The 18,216-nt window shown below is 37.8% G+C and overlaps 1 protein-coding gene across 4 annotated transcripts in view; it reads left to right on the top strand.

Moving 5' to 3' along the window:
• LOC149202693 (uncharacterized) overlaps positions 1 to 14,154 on the top strand; it is a 199,256-nt gene extending 185,102 nt beyond the window's left edge. For all 4 annotated transcript variants that reach the window (XM_089403208.1, XM_089403206.1, XM_089403205.1 and 1 more), the window contains one exon: positions 13,719 to 14,154. In XM_089403208.1, the coding sequence (XP_089259334.1) occupies positions 13,719 to 13,886 (168 nt within the window). In that variant the 3' untranslated portion in view covers positions 13,887 to 14,154. The remainder of the gene's footprint in view (positions 1 to 13,718) is intronic.
• The last annotated feature ends 4,062 nt before the right edge of the window (positions 14,155 to 18,216 follow it).

Here is an 18,216-nt window from a genome sequence, read left to right as displayed (position 1 = left end):
TTAAGATAATATGAATTTCTTCATGATCATGGGCTCTCACGAAGAAGTAATGCTATTGATGTGCTCGCTGTTTTATTGTGATTTTTTATTTTTATTATTTATCTTTCTTCACAAAGTACAATTCCCTAATACTAAACATGCATCATTGGCATATAATTTTGCCTAATTATTCACCAGATTGCACTTGTTAAAACTCAAGACCTAAATGTCTGGGCACACTAAGATAATATTTCAGTTAGACAAGCACCTAAATGACCCAAGAAAGCATTCAAATCAAGCATATCACAAAGCAGAACATCATCCTTTCTTCCATGACCTATAGTCATCAATCTGTAGGGCGACTGGTTGTGTCGTTAGGAGTCGTTAAGTTGGGTCATTATAGATGACCCACAAGGTGCGAAGCATGGCTTTTTGGGGGTCGAAACTTGGTGGTGGGGAGGTGGGGTGGGGTGAAACACTCTTGCTTTACCATCTAACCAAGCACTTGTTGACCTTGCTTTCTTTTTTAGATTAGCAATGAAAGTAGAACTTGTGCTAGTCTTCTTTAGATGACTTCGATAGGTCAACATAGAGCTGCATGATTCAATTCTATCAAGAAATAACTTTCATTATTTCACATTTAGGGATTTAATTGATAAACGCTTAAGCACTTAATTTCATGAATGGTAACAATCAAAATTCCAAGCACACAAGAAAACATAATTGCTCTAGAGATTGTAGAAAAGCTTACTTGGTTAACCAAAAAACTGCAAGATACAGTGTAGAATTTATTAAGTACAATTGTCACAATGGCACCTTCAGATATTTATCGATGACTTGCTAGGCCACACAAGAATTCATGGTGCCAATTGGTCATATAGGTCTACAACATTTAAAGTTGATTCTTCCACTAGTCTCTTGCTTTTAAACAACTAAAATAATACTTTGGGTGGTTAAGTGATCAACTTCGACTTCAACAGCTAAAATAATACATTCCTTGGCTTATTAAGGAGTAGGGTCAATGATCAAATTTGACCTAGTCAAATCTTTGCCAACCATGTGCTCCATGTCAGTATTATGTATCAGCTCAATATTGCATGCCAAATCATCATTGTTGTACCAACCTAGATTTGCTGCAAAGTAGTCTTGTACTCGACTTGGTTCATTGCAGATAAGGTATGCTACAATAGCTTTGCTAATGTCCAACTAATGACCACTGAAGTAGTTCAATGGGACTGCCAAATACAATGTTGTCATACAAAGTAGCAACCCAAAGATGACTGCCATAAAAAGCCGCATGTAGAAAGTAAAGTCTTGATCTCAGCTAAAGTGTGAGAACAAAAACTTTAAAAGTGGAGAGTAGATCTGAAAGAAGGACAATGGGAATGGAACCACACTTTGGAGTGTCCAGACTTCATAAAGTGAGTGTATTAGGGTTTCCTAGAGCTAGCTTCCTGTTGATGGGCCAAAATGTACCGCCAATGTTAAGGGGATCTCCCCAGTGCAAAAATCCCAATTAGACCTTACACCGTTTGAGATAGGAGTCCCATCCGGTATGTGGGCCCAATTGCCATCCTATTTGTTCGAAAATAGTTTTGGACGAGATGAGAAAGAGTATAGAAACTCAATAAAACTTCTGACAGAAAACAAGTTAGAACAGTGTTATGAAATACTTTAAGAAGACATAAAAATTATATCAGCAAACAAAGAAAAATGGCATGAATCTTAAAGAAAGATTGTAAGAAAACTTCAATTAAGATGCATGAATAGAAAGGAAATATACGTTATCAATTATGAATTAGTTCTCAACTAACAACAATCATGAAAGCATAAATCAACAAACAATCTCAACAAAGATGTGAGTCTCAAATCAACGAAAGAGTTTATTAATTGTCAACACGTGAATGACATCACATACCATTCAATCACCACAAGATAAGTCTTACGATGCTCAACAATACATGAGTGAACTTGCTTGCCGTGGCTCAAAGAGCTTCTCAAAATTAGCTGAAATATTCAATACACCATTGCACCAAGCATTCATGAGATCCAATAGTGGAAATACCAAATTGTCACTTGATCTCTCAAAAGAATGTACTAGTTTTCCTATACAAAGTGCTCAAGGAGTCCAAAAACTAAAGTCCCTTCTAACTAGCCATGAGGGTATATTTATACAAAATGGGGTGACTCTTCACCTCCCATGACCTTTTATATTCCCTCATGACTTTTCATCTCCTATGTGACTTTTCATTTTCTATTTCATTTCTAATTTACCTTATTAATATTACTTCATTTACAAATTACATGAACACTAAAATAAAGACAAAAATTTCTCATGGTATTAGTCTTATGATGGCCAAATGTATGTGTGCCATGCTTTGTACTTGGAGGCTATAGATCAGACTTTGCTTGATAGTATCCTCTCGGATCGGGTTTCACACTTGACATTGTTCGACAGTATAGTCTTTTCATCTGTTTGTCTTCCACTTAAAAGTACAAAGAGCATGGTATGGAGTTTTGTTGTCTACACAATATGATCTGCAATTGCTTCTTTGGTGGGTTCCAAATCTTGGCATGTAGTGGCCTGTTTCATTGCATTTATCCTTTCTAGATTTTCTTGTTCATGTCTCATTACTCCTAGTGCACTGATGGAGGCTATCTTGAAAGACTTAACTAGGGACTCCAATGCGCTATGAAGAGGCTGATATATGCCCAATATTCTAGCCACATCTCTTCCTAGATTTTCATGTGATTGCAAAATCATTCTAACCTTTGCCTTGTCTCGTTTTGCGCCCATTCTATATTTTCTTACCAAGTCGGCTAGTGCATTAGGGTATTTAGTGCTCCATCCATATATGCAGTCTATTACTATTAACTTATTAAGTCTTATTCTACCAACACCCCTTTTCTTTTGAGTTCTCTTTGAATTCCCGCTAGTAAAACTATTGTCATATGTGTTGAGAATTCAATAGGGCAATGAATATGTTAATTCTCTTAACTTGATAATTGCTTGTGTTACCTTTTACTTATTAGTTTTGTTCTTTTATTATTTCAATGTGCAATACATCAAACAGTTACCAAAACAATAAGAACAGTGACACAATATATAGGCTGCAAGCTAGGACCAAAACCCCTCCTCTTGAGAGGAAAACTCTCTTCTTTATCTTTCAGATCTTTCAATTGACGAATACCATGACCTAGACTCAGACAAATACCCTCCAAGATCAAGCCTACCACGGCCTCTTGTTGCAATCTTTTCGACCTCCAAGTAGATTCGAAATTCTGCTCCCCAACGACTGCTGCAACTACTGTTGCTTCTCTAGGAGACTTCGATATCCCTCTAATAGCCTTCCTCTTGACTTCTCTTGCCTTGACTTGAGTCCTAGGGCTAGTAAGATGCCCTAAGAGACCTTCGCTTGCCTTCCCTTCTCTTCTACTTCAAAATCGAACCACCAGAGATCCGAACGCAAAAACCCTAACTTCGATCTTCCCAGAAGAATAGAATAGGCCTAGAACACTTCAACTTCTTTGACTTTCTCTTCTTCGTACTTCCTTCTTCGACTTCTTCTTCTGCTTCTTCACATAAGAGATGAGCGAGTGAGTGATCCAAATGGAGGACGAGTTCCTCTTATATATAGGCTTCTTCAAGGTTGGACGTGGCTCTTCATGTAGGCCGACTTGACAGCTCATTAGGCCGACTTGATCTTGGAGGTATTTTGACACTTTAAAGACAAAATAATTTTTTCTTTACACTTTACAATGTGCCCATAGGGTCTTCAATATATGACAATGACTCTTATACCTAGGACAAACCCTAGAAGCACTCAATGGGTGCTTGACCTATAAAATAAAAGAACTTGAGCATGAAACCCATGCTCCAATAATAATAATAATTTCTTTTTCATTTTATATTTACAAGAATACATTTCATACTTATGAAGATCGAACCTAGTTACACATTTTTCAACACTCCCTCTTAACTAGGGAGGTATTCATAAGAGGTACATGGTCATTCTCAATCTGAAGAGATCTCATAAGAAGAGTCGGATTGGTAACCCATTTGTCTAGCATCATATTAACCAGCATTGTCACATAGCAAGGCCTTGACTAACAACTCTATCTCTCCACAAGATCAGAGCACAATGCTGGCAAGACCAATGATATATATAGACACCATCATCATTGTCTCCCAAGGTACATACCCCACCCGGGTGTCATAGAATATGACCTCCCATTGGACTATTCTTATCTTGGGTAGCTAATCCTCAAAGAATATCGGTCCACGACTACTCGTCTTGAATGCCCTACCACATTCTTAAAGAGTATCGAATGCCAGTTGGTTACCCAATCCTCCATTCTTTCTTCCCAAGTGAAGACAAGAATGTAGTGTTTATCTCTTATGAAAATTCGAGAATCCCACCTGAATCAACTACTGATGCAACTGATTAAACTTCTCCTATTTGTTAATTACTGAAACAAATTATGTACTGCTTCCTACAACAAATATCGAAGCTAATACATTGTAGCCTACACCAATTAAATAATATGCCCAAAACAAGAACAAAACAATAGAGAAAGATACACACAAGTGACAATATTTTTTGGACAAATGTCCCCGGAAAAACCCAATGCGAGAAAACTGGTGCCGCAGATCTGAGGGTTTTTATTATTTTGCAGAAGTATTCTGAATACAACTCTGGATGCCCTCCTAGCAATCTGGTTACAGAGAAAATCACTTGGCAAGAAAGACTGGTGAGACTACCTCAACATTGCTGATCTCGGGTAATCCGACAGATGAACTGCGAGTTCCCCGGCTACTTCTGCACTGCCCCTGCGTGGGCCTTGCGTCAGCGTCTAAGTCACTGCGTCAGCCCAATTGAGAATCAATCTGCCTTCAAGAGCTTTTCCAGCCCTCTCGGCTCAGAAACAACAACTCCTTCAGCAAATTGGGACCTTTGCGCTGGAAGCTGCTGCACTTCTCTGCGTGGGGCCTGCGTGAGCCCTTCCTGGCTCTACGTCACCCTCTCTTCCCTTTGCGCTGCCTCCTCTGTGTGTCTTTCTGCCTCTCTGCTAAGTATTCTTGGCTTCGGAGAAGATCCTCCAACCAAAACTCTCTCTGCCCCTCTCTGCAACAGCTCACTATCGAAATTCTCTCGGCAGTTGCTTTGCTTCAGAAAATTGAACTTCTGAACTCTGTGTGTCTTTCCAAGTGACCCTCAAGCCTCCTTAAATAATCTCCTCATTGACATTCAACGGCCCAGATTAGAAGCTAATCAATGGCTAAGATCTTTTCGACTTGATCTTCGTCTTCTTCTAGAAGTTTCACCGACGGTTTAGATTAATACTCATTAATTATTTTAATTTCCTAAGTTTAGACTTAGGGTCCCATTAAAAATAATTAATTATTTTAATAAAACTATCTCCGTGTGGAATTTCCCAAAACGATTTCTGGGTATTGGAGAATGCATGTGCCTAAACCTCCTTGCAAATTTTGAGACTTAGAGCACATCCGATGCTACCATAAATCAACATCTCTCCCTCTTAATTAGGGAGGACAAATCCACCAAACCAAGCATGTTCCTTAAGTATACAAGCTTCTTGTTTGGAAGTGATTTCGTCAATATGTCAGCTACTAGTTCATTAGTGGAGATATATCATAGCAGCAACACACCATTTTGTACTAGCTCTCGAATATAGTGATACTTGTTGTTGATATGCTTTGTCTTTCCATGAAACACTGGATCCTCAGACAAACAAATACAACTAGTGTTATCACAAAGTATCACTATAGGGTTCATCGGCCCTTCAAACAAGTTAGATAACAACTTCCTTAACAATGTTGCTTCCCTGCTTACTTCACATGCTGCAACGTATTCAACCTCAACGCTACTCAAAGCAACGGTGTCTTGCTTTTTGCCCATCCATGATACCATGGAGGATCCTAAACTAAAACATCCTCCCGTAGTGCTTCTTCCATCCTGTTCACTGCCTCCCTAGTTGGAATCTGTATACCCAATCAATTGGACATTATTCTTTTGATCATATTTCAGACAATAGTTGATGGTTCCTCGCAGATATCTTAGAATATGCTTTGCTACTATCCAATGATCATGCTTCGACTCCACTTGGAATTGACTGAGTACATTTACTGCAAAGCATATGTCTGGTCGAGTATTCACCAAGTACATCAATGAGCCAACAAGTTTTCTATACCTGGAAGGATCCACAGGGCTTGATTCGGAACTCCTCAGCCTCTTCAATTTTGTGATCATTGGAGTGGTCGTAGGTTGTAGTCCATCATGTCGAACTTCTTTAGAATCTTAATCACATACTTTCCTTGACCTAAATAGATTTCATTCGGTTCTTGCTAGACTTCTAGTCCAAAATAGTAATGCATTAGCCCAAGATCCTTCATGACAAATTCTGCTACCAGTTGCTTCTTACATTCTTCAATTCGACCTTCAACACCTATCAAGAGAAGATCATCTACATATAGAAGAATAATTAAGGTTCATTGTTTACAACCTTAATATTAAGGTTCGAGTCAGCGAAACTTTTTGTGAAGCCTATTCTTTGTAGGTATGCGTCCATTCTAGCATACCATGCCCTTGGTGCTTGCTTGAGACCATATAATGCTTTCTTCAATCTGCAAACATATGCCTTCCTATCTTTGACTTTGAATCCCAACGGTTGTTCTATATAGACTTCTTCATCTATAGTGTCATTCAGAAACGCAGTCTTGATATCCATTTGGTGCATGTTCCATCCCATCGATGCTGCCAGAGAGACTAATGATTGAATTGTTGTATATCTTGCTGTTGGAGCAAATGTTTCTTCATAGTCGATGCCTTCAAGTTAAGAGAACCCTCTACACACAAATATTGCTTTATACTTATCTATACTTCCATCAGCTGCATGCTTGATCTCATAGATCCACTTGGAAGTAACCATAGATTTGTCTTCGGGCCTAGGTACGATCTCCCAAACTCCATTCTTCATTATAGATTGACACTCTTCATTCATGGCATCCTTCCATTTTCGATGTTCTACAACCTCTTTAAAGGTGGATGGTTATGCTTCTATTAATTTTGTCATATCTGCAGCATACACAGAATATTTCCTGGGTCTCTTACTTTCTCTAAATGATCCTTGTGCTGCCCCATGACCTTCTACATCAAGTAGTGTGGATTTCAACCAATTAGGTCTTTTCCTTGTTTTGGGAATGACCACGGGTTGAACATGTTCACTTGGCCCTTCTTCTTCATGGTGTGATCCTTCTCCTTCCTTGTCAACTTCTTCCTCAAACATCAGAAGTTCTTCGTCATCAGAATCTATGGAAAGTTCTTTTGACTTCTTGAATGCTATACTCTCATCAAATATGACATCACGACTAACTTCAATGTGATGTCCATCTCTCATATAGATTCTATAGGCCTTTGATGAGTTATTATACCCAACAAAAGTCCCCTTCATACCAGAAGGATCCAACTTCTTTCTTTTGTCCTTTGGTATATGAATATACATAGGACACCCAAAGATTCGGAGATGATCTACAAATGGCTTCTTCCCAGTGAACACTTCTTTCGGAGTCTTGTTATCTAGAGATTTGTGAGGACATCGATTTTGAATATAGACCGTTGTTTTGGTTGCCTCTCCCCACAGAAACTTAGGTAGATTTTGATCATGCAACATTGCTTTTACACTTTCTTCAATGGATCTGTTCTTTCTTTCTGCGACACCATTTTGTTCGGGATTGTATGGGACTATCAGCTTCCTGTTAATCCCAAACTCCTTATAGAATGCTATAATCTCTTTAGATGTATATTCTCCTCCATTATCAGATCTTAGTATCTTGATTCTTCTTTCTGTAAGGTTCTCCACTTCAGCTTTGAATTCTTGGAATTTTGTAAATACTTCATCCTTGGTTTTCATTAAGTAAACCTAGGTCTTTCTTGAATGATCATCTATGAATGTGACATAGTATAGATGGCCTCCAAGTGATTTTGGAGTCATAGGGCCACATACATCAGATTTAATAAGATCCAAGATTTCTTTCAACCGCGAAGCACTGCTTCCAAATGGTCTCTTGGTATTCTTACCCAATGCACATCCCTTGCAGAGACCTTCATGATCTTCCTTTAGATTTGGGATTCCATCTACTATGGAATTTAAAGTTAGAAGAATTTTGAAATGTAGATGACCAAACCTTCAATGCCAAAGTTCACATTGACTAATCTCAGTGTGAACTAGGGCTTGGTTTACAGGAGATATTAATCTGTAAAGCCTTTCTTCTCGGATACCAATAACTTTAGCTTGATCTATGCTTGAGTCCTTTTCCCCAAACAACTACCTTTCCACCAATGAAGGCTGCTCTATCTCCTTTATCTTCTAAACTTGAAATAGAAAGTAAATTCTTTTGCAAACCTAGAACAAACAAAATGTTGTTGAGGTGGATGTTGCTTCCATCTTTGAGTTTTATGGAAGTTGATCCAATGTCCTTCACCGGATAGCTTTTTTTGTCTCCAAGTTCCACAGAGTAAGTGGATATTCCTTTTGATAAGGTCTTCATTTGGTTAGAATGACCAGTCATGTGCTTTGATGCACCACTATCAATTACCTAGATGTCTTTGTCTTGGAATGTACCAGAGAGAGCCGAAAAGAGACCTTCATCCCTTTCATTGATTGATGCCTTCTTTGAAGAGAATAAGAGACTCCATGCTTTCTTGATAACTTTCTTGAGATGGCTTGCAATCTTCTTGATGAACTTCTTCATTGTAGAGGAGATCTTCATGATGCTCTTAGAGAACCAAAGCTCTGAAACCATGTTGAGAATTCAATAGGGCAATGAATATGTTAATTCTCTTAACTTGATAACTATTTGTGTTACCTTTTACTTATTGGCTTTGTTCTTTTATTATTTCAATGTGCAATACATCAAACAGCTACCAAAACAGTAAGAACAGTGACACAATATATAGGCTGCAAGCTAGGGCCAAAACCCCTCCTCTTGAGGGGAAAACTCATAAATCTCTTCTTTATCTTTCAGATCTTTCAGTTGACGAATACCATGACCTAGACTCAGACAAATACCCTCCAAGATCAAGTCTACCATGGCCCCCTATTGCAATCTCTTCGACCTTTCGGTAGATTCGAAATTTTGTTCCCCAACAACTGCTGCAATTGCTGTTGCTTCTCTAAGAGACTTCGATCTCCCTCTAATTGCCTTCCTCTTGACTTCGCTTGCCTTGACTCGAGTCCTAGGGCTAGTAAGATGCCCTAAGAGACTTTCGCTTGCCTTCCCTTCTCTTCTGCTTCAAAATCGAACCACCAGAGATCCCAACCAGAAACCCTAACTTCGATCTTCCCAGAAGAATAGAATAGGCCCATAACACTTCGACTTCTTTGACTTCCTCTTCTTCGTACTTCCTTCTTCGACTTCTTCTTCTGCTTCTTCGCATAAGAAATGAGTGAGTGAGTGATCCAAATGGAGGACGCGTTCCTCTTATATGTAGGCTTCTTCAAGGTTGAATGTGGCTCTTCATGTAGGCTGACTTGACAACTCATTACGTCGACTTGATCTTGGAGGTATTTTGACACTTTAAAGACAAAATAATTTTTTCTTTACACTTTACAATGTGCCCATAGGGTCTTCAACATATTATGACAATGGCTCTTATACCTAGGACAAAGTTACAAACCCTAGAAGCACTCAATGGGTGCTTGACCTATAAAATAAAAGAACTTGAACATGAAACCCATGCTCCAATAATAATAATAATAATTTCTTTTTCATTTTATATTTACAAGAATACATTTCATACTGTTGAAGACCGAACCTAGTTACACATTTTTCAACAATATGGAGGATGATCATTTCTTTGTAAACTTTTTCATGGATCTTTCCACCACTCCTATCTCCTTCAAAGCAACGACTTGGAAGTCTCCTTTGTGGGAACTTTTTGTTGACAAAGTTTGGGTCTCTGCACTCAACTTATCATTCTTTTATTGTGCAGTGGCTAGGCTTTCTTTCGGCTCTTTGACTTCATTTACTAAATCTTCCACACCCTTCTTGGTAGCAACAGAGAATGAGGATCTTGCAGAAGCTATTTCTATAGGATTTAATGTGGTGTCCATCATTATGTGCCTCTCCGTAGTGACTGATATTGGCTTGCTTGTCTGTCTTGCTAGACACTTCCGCCTTTCTTGAGATATTTTGTTTTTGAACTTAATAAATTTGAAACTCGAGAGGTCCAATACTTGGTCTTCTTCTTCAAGTGTGAAATGCCCACCAACGATAGGTGTGGGAGGAGCGACATCTAGATTAGGTGATATGATTTCTATTTCCTCTTGTTCTAGCTCATTCATTCTAGCTTCTTATGCTTCCTTTTCTGCTAGTTCTTTGGAAATCCTTTTTTCTTCAAGTTTCCTAACCATGTTCTTCTTCTTCCTTTTTCTTCATTTCCTCTTATTTTCTCTTTGTTTCCTCTTCCCTTTCCTTCCTTGCAGCCTCTAGATTTGCTTTCTTGCTACCTCTTGCTTTTGCTTTTCTTCTTCTCTCCTTTTGGTTGCCTCTTCCTATGCTTGCCTTTTGGTTGCCTCTTCTTCTTTCTTTTTGGCTGCCTCTTCCTTTGCTTGCCTTTTCGCTTCTTCCTCCTCTGCTTTCCTTTTCGCTTCTTCTCTGCTTGCCTTTTGGCTGCCTCCTTCTCTGCTTGTCTTTTCGCTTCCTATTCAACTTTTTGTTTCTTTTGCCTTTCCTTCTTTGCAGCGTCTTGTTCTTGCTTCCCCTTCATTGCGACTTTTTTCTCTTCTGTATCCATAATTTGTGGAGATTCTTCTTCTGTTGTCTTTGGATTGTTAGTAGGCCAATGTTATCAGAACAGAACCGGTCATGGAACCGGTAGACCCCATGGATTGGGAACCAGTCAGAACCTGACGAAAACCGGTAAAAAGATCGGACCAAAAAACCGGTCAACCAAAAACACATAAAATATTCAAAATTTAAAGAAAACCACATATATTCACGTGCATCCACATGAATCCAAACCATTTATACACAAATAAAAAAAAGTTCTCATTTATGGAGCATGTAAGGGTGCACATAACCAAAATAACATTGAGTGCAATCCATATTTGAACACAAAATACGTCAAAAAAACAAAACTTAGATGACCTCTAGCATAAAAAAAAATCATGCTACGACAAATACCTACATATCATCAAAATATTTGCTTATATTGGGATCTTTGTCATCAATATTACCCTCTAAGCATTAAAATAAGATAAAAAATGCTTAGCATGTCAATTCAAGATTTTATTTGAGTGATGGGTACATTTTTAGTAGGATCATGATAGAGGATTTCAACAAACAATGCCACTAACATCAAGGTACATAGAAGGATTAATGGTCTTGATTAAATGCTAGTTTGATACCCTCATACATGACAAAATCCAATGGAAACATTCAATCCCCTCAAACCTGAAATCCTGAAAAACTGTTAACTCTGTTGGATTTTGAGTGAAAGCTAAAATTGTACTTTCTCCATATGAAATCCAATGAGGTCAGAACCACTCTCAAACATCCTGAGTCATTTCATGGTAATGTTAAAAATTTAAGTAAAATGATGAAAATGAAAGATAAAAGGAAAATTAAAATGATGAAAATGAAAGATAAAAGGAAAATTTACTTTAACATTACCATGAATTGCATAGTGCATAGCAATAGTAGGGCCATAGGCTTGAATATTATACACCTATTGTGGGCTATTGCCTAGCCAAGACAAAAATTAAAAGAAAAAAAAGCTGAACAGGCCCCACTTGCTGCATTCTATGCGGCTTTACTGAACCGGTACCTAACCGGCCGGTTCAATGAAAATTTCAAGTCACCGGTCCAAACTGGTTTTTGCCTCAAAACAGTCAGACCGGTTCGGTCTGGTTTTGTAAACACTTGTTCCAAAGGACATGACTATTCGTGAAGGGGCACCTTGCCTAATATATAAGCAAGGCCCGTAGGGCCCTCATTTGTAACCAGCATATCCTTCATTCATTCATTTATACAATACATTCCTTATTCCTAAAAATGGATTGCTTTACTGTATTCCAAATATCTTGGACTATTTGACATGCATAAACAAACTTCGTTCATTACAATTGCTTCTTCTGATATTTACTGTACGGCTTTCTGACCAACACAAGAATTCACATTGGCTTCTTCAGATCCGTACTGCACAGCTTTCTGGCCCACACAAGAGTTCACAGCTCCAATGGTTTACACCACTCTAGCTGACAATCCTTCAATTGATCTCTTGCCGCTCATTCACTCATTGATCAACCTTAAATGTATAAGGCTCTTTCATATTTACAGTAGTGGAGGGGTGATCAGATCTGACCACATCAAGGATCAAAGTTGACCATATCCTCCATGTTTGCTCCATAAATTCAGGTCAGCACCCAACTGTCTGATGATCAAAGTTGACAGGGTCAAGAATAAAATTTGACTAAGTGAAAGCTTTGCCAACACTCTGTTCCATGTTAGCATGCCGTGTCCATAAAGCTGAACTCTTCTTACTGCCATGCTGCATCAATTCTGTCTGCACATGCACTTCTGCACATAATGATATTTTATTAGAATTTCCAGCACTTTCAGCAATATCCTTCAGTTGTGACTGGAACACATTTCATCTATTTTAGTAACGCAGTCTTGGGCTTTTCCAACAGAACTTTCTTGTTAAAAACTGTCAGCACGAGGGACTTATTTATGTCTCAAGCTTAGCTTGATTTTCTACATTATGAAATATATATATGTATATATATTGAACTTTAAATTAAATTACTTGTTAGAAGTTGCTATACACTAAGTCAACTACAACCGTTGACACTTAAACAGTCAGATTTATTTCCTCTGCACAGTTTCATTTAGTTTATTAGCTTCAGTCCCTGGCAAAATGTTACAAGAAATTTAGCAATTTCAATAATAAGAGTTATAACCTACATGCTGCCAGCCAAAACCTCTGATATGTAATACCTTAGAGTAATCAAAGACGATAGTTCAAAACTCAAGAAACAGTGAGGTTTTAAAATAGTAGTTATTCTGATGATTTTAAGAAAGAACGCAAGGAAACAGCAAAAGTAGAAATTAACGAAAAACACATTGTACCGTCTAGTTTTTTCAGATTCAAGAGAACTAAATTTTCAGTGAAAAATATGTACAATCAGGTTCTGTCTAGCTCAAAGGAGCAGTCACCATTTCTGCAAGCCCCAGTTGCAAGCTTTTTAGGGTGTCTTTCATATTCTGAAGACGATCATTTCCTCATGAGAACACTGTTGTGCCTGAATCTCTGAAAGACTAGAATTTTATTTCATATTTACAAATAGTATTTCAAATGTTTGTTGAATGAGGTTTGTAATTACATCGAAAAATGGTCCATGAAAACAAATTTCAGTGATAGAGAAGCAAGCTGGTGCCATAATTACTAAAACTGGGTACAGAACGAACATTTTGTCGAATCCTCAAAATGTTGAGTTGTTTTGGGGAACTGATTCCTGACTTTGTAAATCTCGTGGGAGGCTTATGAGTGATCTGTGTTTGTTTATGACTTATGGTTGGACCTGCCTTCTGCTTCTAACTATCATGTATTTAATTTCCAAATGCAGTTGACATTGGACAATAACAAGAGGTCTATGAGAATCAGTTTGATAGTCTAGGTTTTTACTCAATTCCCAGGTTACTTGTCTAATTGCAGGTTAATGCAGCTTATAAGCAAGCTTTATTGCGTTTCCATCCAGATCGTGCATCGAAACGTGGCTTGCGTCAGCAGGTTGAGGCTGAGGAGACCTTTAAATTGATTTCACGCTTAAAGGACACACTGTTGCCAGTAGCTCCAATGTCCTTGAAGAGGACATCTTGGTGATGATTTGCTTTGTAATCTAATATCTCAACCATCTTGAATAGCACAGGGGCTATTGTCTTATGGTTTCACTCTGTATTATACCATGCCAATGTGTCAAAGTCCTTTATATCTGGTTTTCTCTTTCCACAGGCAGACTATTTCTGCAACTATCAGTGCTTACATTTTTTCAAGTGACCTTTATATATGTTGCCTACATTCAGAAAATAATTGTAACTCTTTATGCTGCACATCTTCTAATTTGAAATACACTCTCGTGAGTATTATGGAAGCTCTGCTCCAATGTTTTTCGTCATAGAGAGATCACAATCGAAGGTAATTGAACGGTTGGTATAAAAAATATTAATGAAATATGATATTGTGACAAATTGAACTGGAAGTGAGAAAAATTGTCTTCTTTTCTGAACTAGTCATTTAGAATGCAAATAAACATTAAATTTAATTTTAGCTCTGTTATTTAAAGTTTCTTGTCTTCACTTGCACAGAATGCAATACCTGGAATATTGTGAATCTAAGATTTTATTATCAGTCTACTTAAATTTCATATCCTTCCGGATTCTGTTTTAAAATAATGAAGTCCCGTTCTCTTCTGGAAAGTCATGTAAGGCGAAGTGTATCCCAAAAAGGTGAGATCCAAAGGTATGTTTGGCCCTAATTTCATATCTCATGACAGACTCGCCCCACCATTAGGGCATTGGTTGTTCTTTGTTGTAGCACAGCTCTGTTAGGAAACTAGGAATGAATAACGAAGTGCCGTGAGATAGAACTTATAGAAAGCTTATTTGCAAATGGAAAGGGTATGAACAGGTATGATTGCTGCAAACGATTTAGTTAAAAAAACATTTACAACAATTGGAAATATGCCAGAGCTGTAAAATACAAAGATTCAAAGGATGAATCCTAGCATAGACTTGATTGAGTTTCTAACAGGAACTGTAAGTAGAGGTGTTTATTTTGTAGAACAATTCCAGGACATTTAGATTTTGGTTGACATATAGCTTAGTAATGTGCATTTTTTAGGTGGACGTGTCAAAGCGGTATGGTAGGGTATGGTAAAGTACTGCCAGAGGGATCTTTTTATTTTTTATTTTTGCATGGAAATCATGACGTACTGTACTCATTAAATAACCACGGTAGTTCGCATGCAATGTTAGTATATCGAATTGAGTTCCACACGTGCAAACAGATTTTTTTAGGTTAGCATTCATAGGGCGTATATGTTTGGTTATCTTGAAATAGGTTGTACTACGTATATGTTTGGAAATATGTTGTACTATGTACATGAAGAAAGAAATCTACTTAAAAAAATAATTCATAGAACGTGTGGAGGTCAATTCTCTTGAATATGAACTTTGTTATTTTGTTGTTGTTTTTGAATGAACGAATGAAGAGACTTTAATGATGTCCATGAGACCAAGTGATCTAAGGGACCTAGGACTCCAGCTCATCACAACTTCACACTTTTCTCTAAGTCTACTCTCTTGTCATGAATCTTGACTAAGAAGTTCGCAGTTTTGATAAGCATCGCTTCCTCGAACAACTTGTTCAAACAATCCACCTTCAAAATGCTTTTAAACTAATTACGAATATCCTCATAAGCCGGACAATCCATGATGTAGTGCCATTTTGTTTCAACCTCTCCTTTCCTACAAAAGATGCAGATTCTTTCTTCCCACTCTTCTTTTGGAATTGTCCATCTACCTATTTCACATTTGAGATGATGAGATCCGGTCCTCAACTGTGTTATTAATAATCTAGCATTTCTCGTGATTTTGGCACCCAAATATATTTTCTCATCACGAGACCATGTCCGATTGAAATCTTACATATAGAGGTTTTTTTTGATTGATTTGTTTTTCCCACATGGTAGTCCTAAATTTTTCAAGCACCCATTTTTTAACTTCCTCTTTAGAGTTAGGACAATCCTGCCACTTAATGCCCCAATTACCCATCCACTTGTCATTTTGTTTTCCCCAAGTTTTATTCCTTGTTAACCCCTCTGCAACAACTATTTTAGGCCAACGATGCTCATCCATGCCTTCAACATCTTTTAAGTAACTTAAGAAGCGAAAAACTGCCTCGGCCTCCATTGGAAATAAACCAGCCTCAGCGAGCAAGATCTCATAAGGAACCATTGATTTGACTTTGGAATTATTAGTGATTAGGTGCTTTTGAATTCTTTCTAATTACTTCCATTTGTGGTCTAACATACTACTCCCCCGAACTTCATATCCATTGAGTACAACCAGTGTAACCAACAACCCAAAAAGAGTTTTCTTGGTCTTCCAGTCCCATAATTATGCTTTCCTCCATCTGTTCTGTAGAAGGTAAAATGCTCTCCATCCCCCCTGAATCCTTTTAGCTCTACATGTCTCCCAACTGAGCCTATTGTGAAAAGTAATTCCTAGATACTTGTATTCTTCCACAATTTCGAAGGGTTTCCCCTCAAAAATAAAATTAACTTGCTGCTTTTTCCTCTTCAAGGAGAAGATCATTATCTTGGTTTTGCTAACGTTTACTTTCATGCAAACCTCTTCACAAAAGAGCTATAAGGCTTTCAAATGCTCTCTTAGACCATGAATCGATTTTGACAAGTAGGATAAGGTCATTAGCATACCTGCTAACTAAATACTCTCCCCACTATTACTGCTTAACTATTCTTCCAACTTATCAATATATAAGAAAAACAATGTGGGGGAAAAAGGGCACCCCTGCTTGACCCTAATGTCACTACCAAAGCATTCAGAAAAGCCTTCCTTAGTTCTGATTTTAGCTCTAACTTTCTCATAGAGCTTATGCATAGTTGCCCTATATTAGTTTGGAATTCCGATCTCTTCCATCCTTCTCCAAAGCTTGTCTCTAGGAATAATGTCGAAAGATTTCTTGAAATCAACAAAGCAACAAAAGGCCTCCTCACCCTGTATGTCCCATACTTTTTCTATGCAATGCCTACGAGTGATACAATGATCGATGGTAGAATGTCGTGGCCTAAAACCAACTTGTCCGTTTTCTCTTTTAACATTTATGTGCAACTGCTAATTCTATGCTCCACCATGCGTCCAAATAGATTTCCAAAAGGAGGATTAGCCATAATAATGTTATAATTGAAGGGAATATTGACGTCTCCACTTTTGTACAGGGGGATAGCAACACTAGTTGTCCATTCAGTTGGAAAATTGCTTTGTGTGACGTTGTTGAAGATCTTTTTAATAATCAAAGCCAAGGTTTCAACCCCCCACTTTAAAAATTTTGCTTGCAATCCATCAATGTCTTGAGCTTTACCATTTGCTAAATTTTTTATACCACGCTTGACATCTTCTAATGAAAATAACTTAGCTGAAGTGTTGATTATGGGAGGGCTACTTCTCTCTTGTTCTCTCTCGTATAGAAGCTTCACATACTCTAACCATTGAGTAGCCGAGATATTTTATCCATTTGTTTTTTTTTTTTACTGTAATTCCCTCCAAAATCTTTTGGGATTAATTTTTCCCAAAGAAATTAATTCATTCCTTCTTGAAGTCACATACTTTTCTTTTTTGTTTTTATCATATCTTTGTACTTTTCCATGCCTTCATTGTTTACCTCCTTTTCTTTAAGTGATCTTTTTGCAGCCTTACACTCCTCATCAAACCAGGGATTGGTTGGAAAAGTGTTTGAAATTCTCTTCATTGGACGAGATCTTTTGCACACCTTTAAGGCCTTGTGGATTAAAGGGATCACCATATTGCTACCAATGTTCTCTATTATTGCATTGTCCTCTTCACTTGCTAAGTTGAATTTTTCCAAATGAAATTGATGTTCTAAAGCAGCAACAAAGAGCTCTTGATTTCCCTAATTCATAATGACTCTACCATTTGCATGAACTTTCTTCTGTCTATGTTGGTTTTGCTCTACCTGCATCCCACTTGTGTGCATGCCCAACTTAATACAGAGAGGCATATGATCTGATTTCAACTCAATAGGACAAGCTCCAATATTGAACTCTGACAAATTAGAAATAAAGCTCGGGAGCAAATCACATAATCCACCACACTTTGACCATTGTAAGTTTTACATGTAATGTCACCGGATCTAGGCCAAGCTTTCATGCCATTGCAAATGACCATGTCATAGAGGCTACATAAGCCTAACAATTCAGCACCAAAGTGTGAAACACTCCCTTTTCCATCTTGAGAAGACCTTTCCCACGTGTGATCCTCACTCTCATTTAGCCAAAGAGGATTGTTGTCCTTATTCTCATCACTACCTAACTGCATAGATTGATTGTTTGTTGTCCTTGCATTAAAGTCACCAACCAAAACTATATCTCCCAGAGTCTTGAAGGCAAAAATGT

The sequence above is a fragment of the Pinus tabuliformis genome, chromosome 2_1 (genome assembly GCF_031772625.1).
Source record: "Pinus tabuliformis cultivar Carrire ecotype Pingquan chromosome 2_1, CPIR1, whole genome shotgun sequence".
Classification (NCBI taxonomy): Eukaryota; Viridiplantae; Streptophyta; class Pinopsida; order Pinales; family Pinaceae; genus Pinus; species Pinus tabuliformis.
The sequence above is the reverse complement of the archived record's forward strand: the minus strand, read 5'-3'. Positions and strand labels throughout refer to the sequence as shown.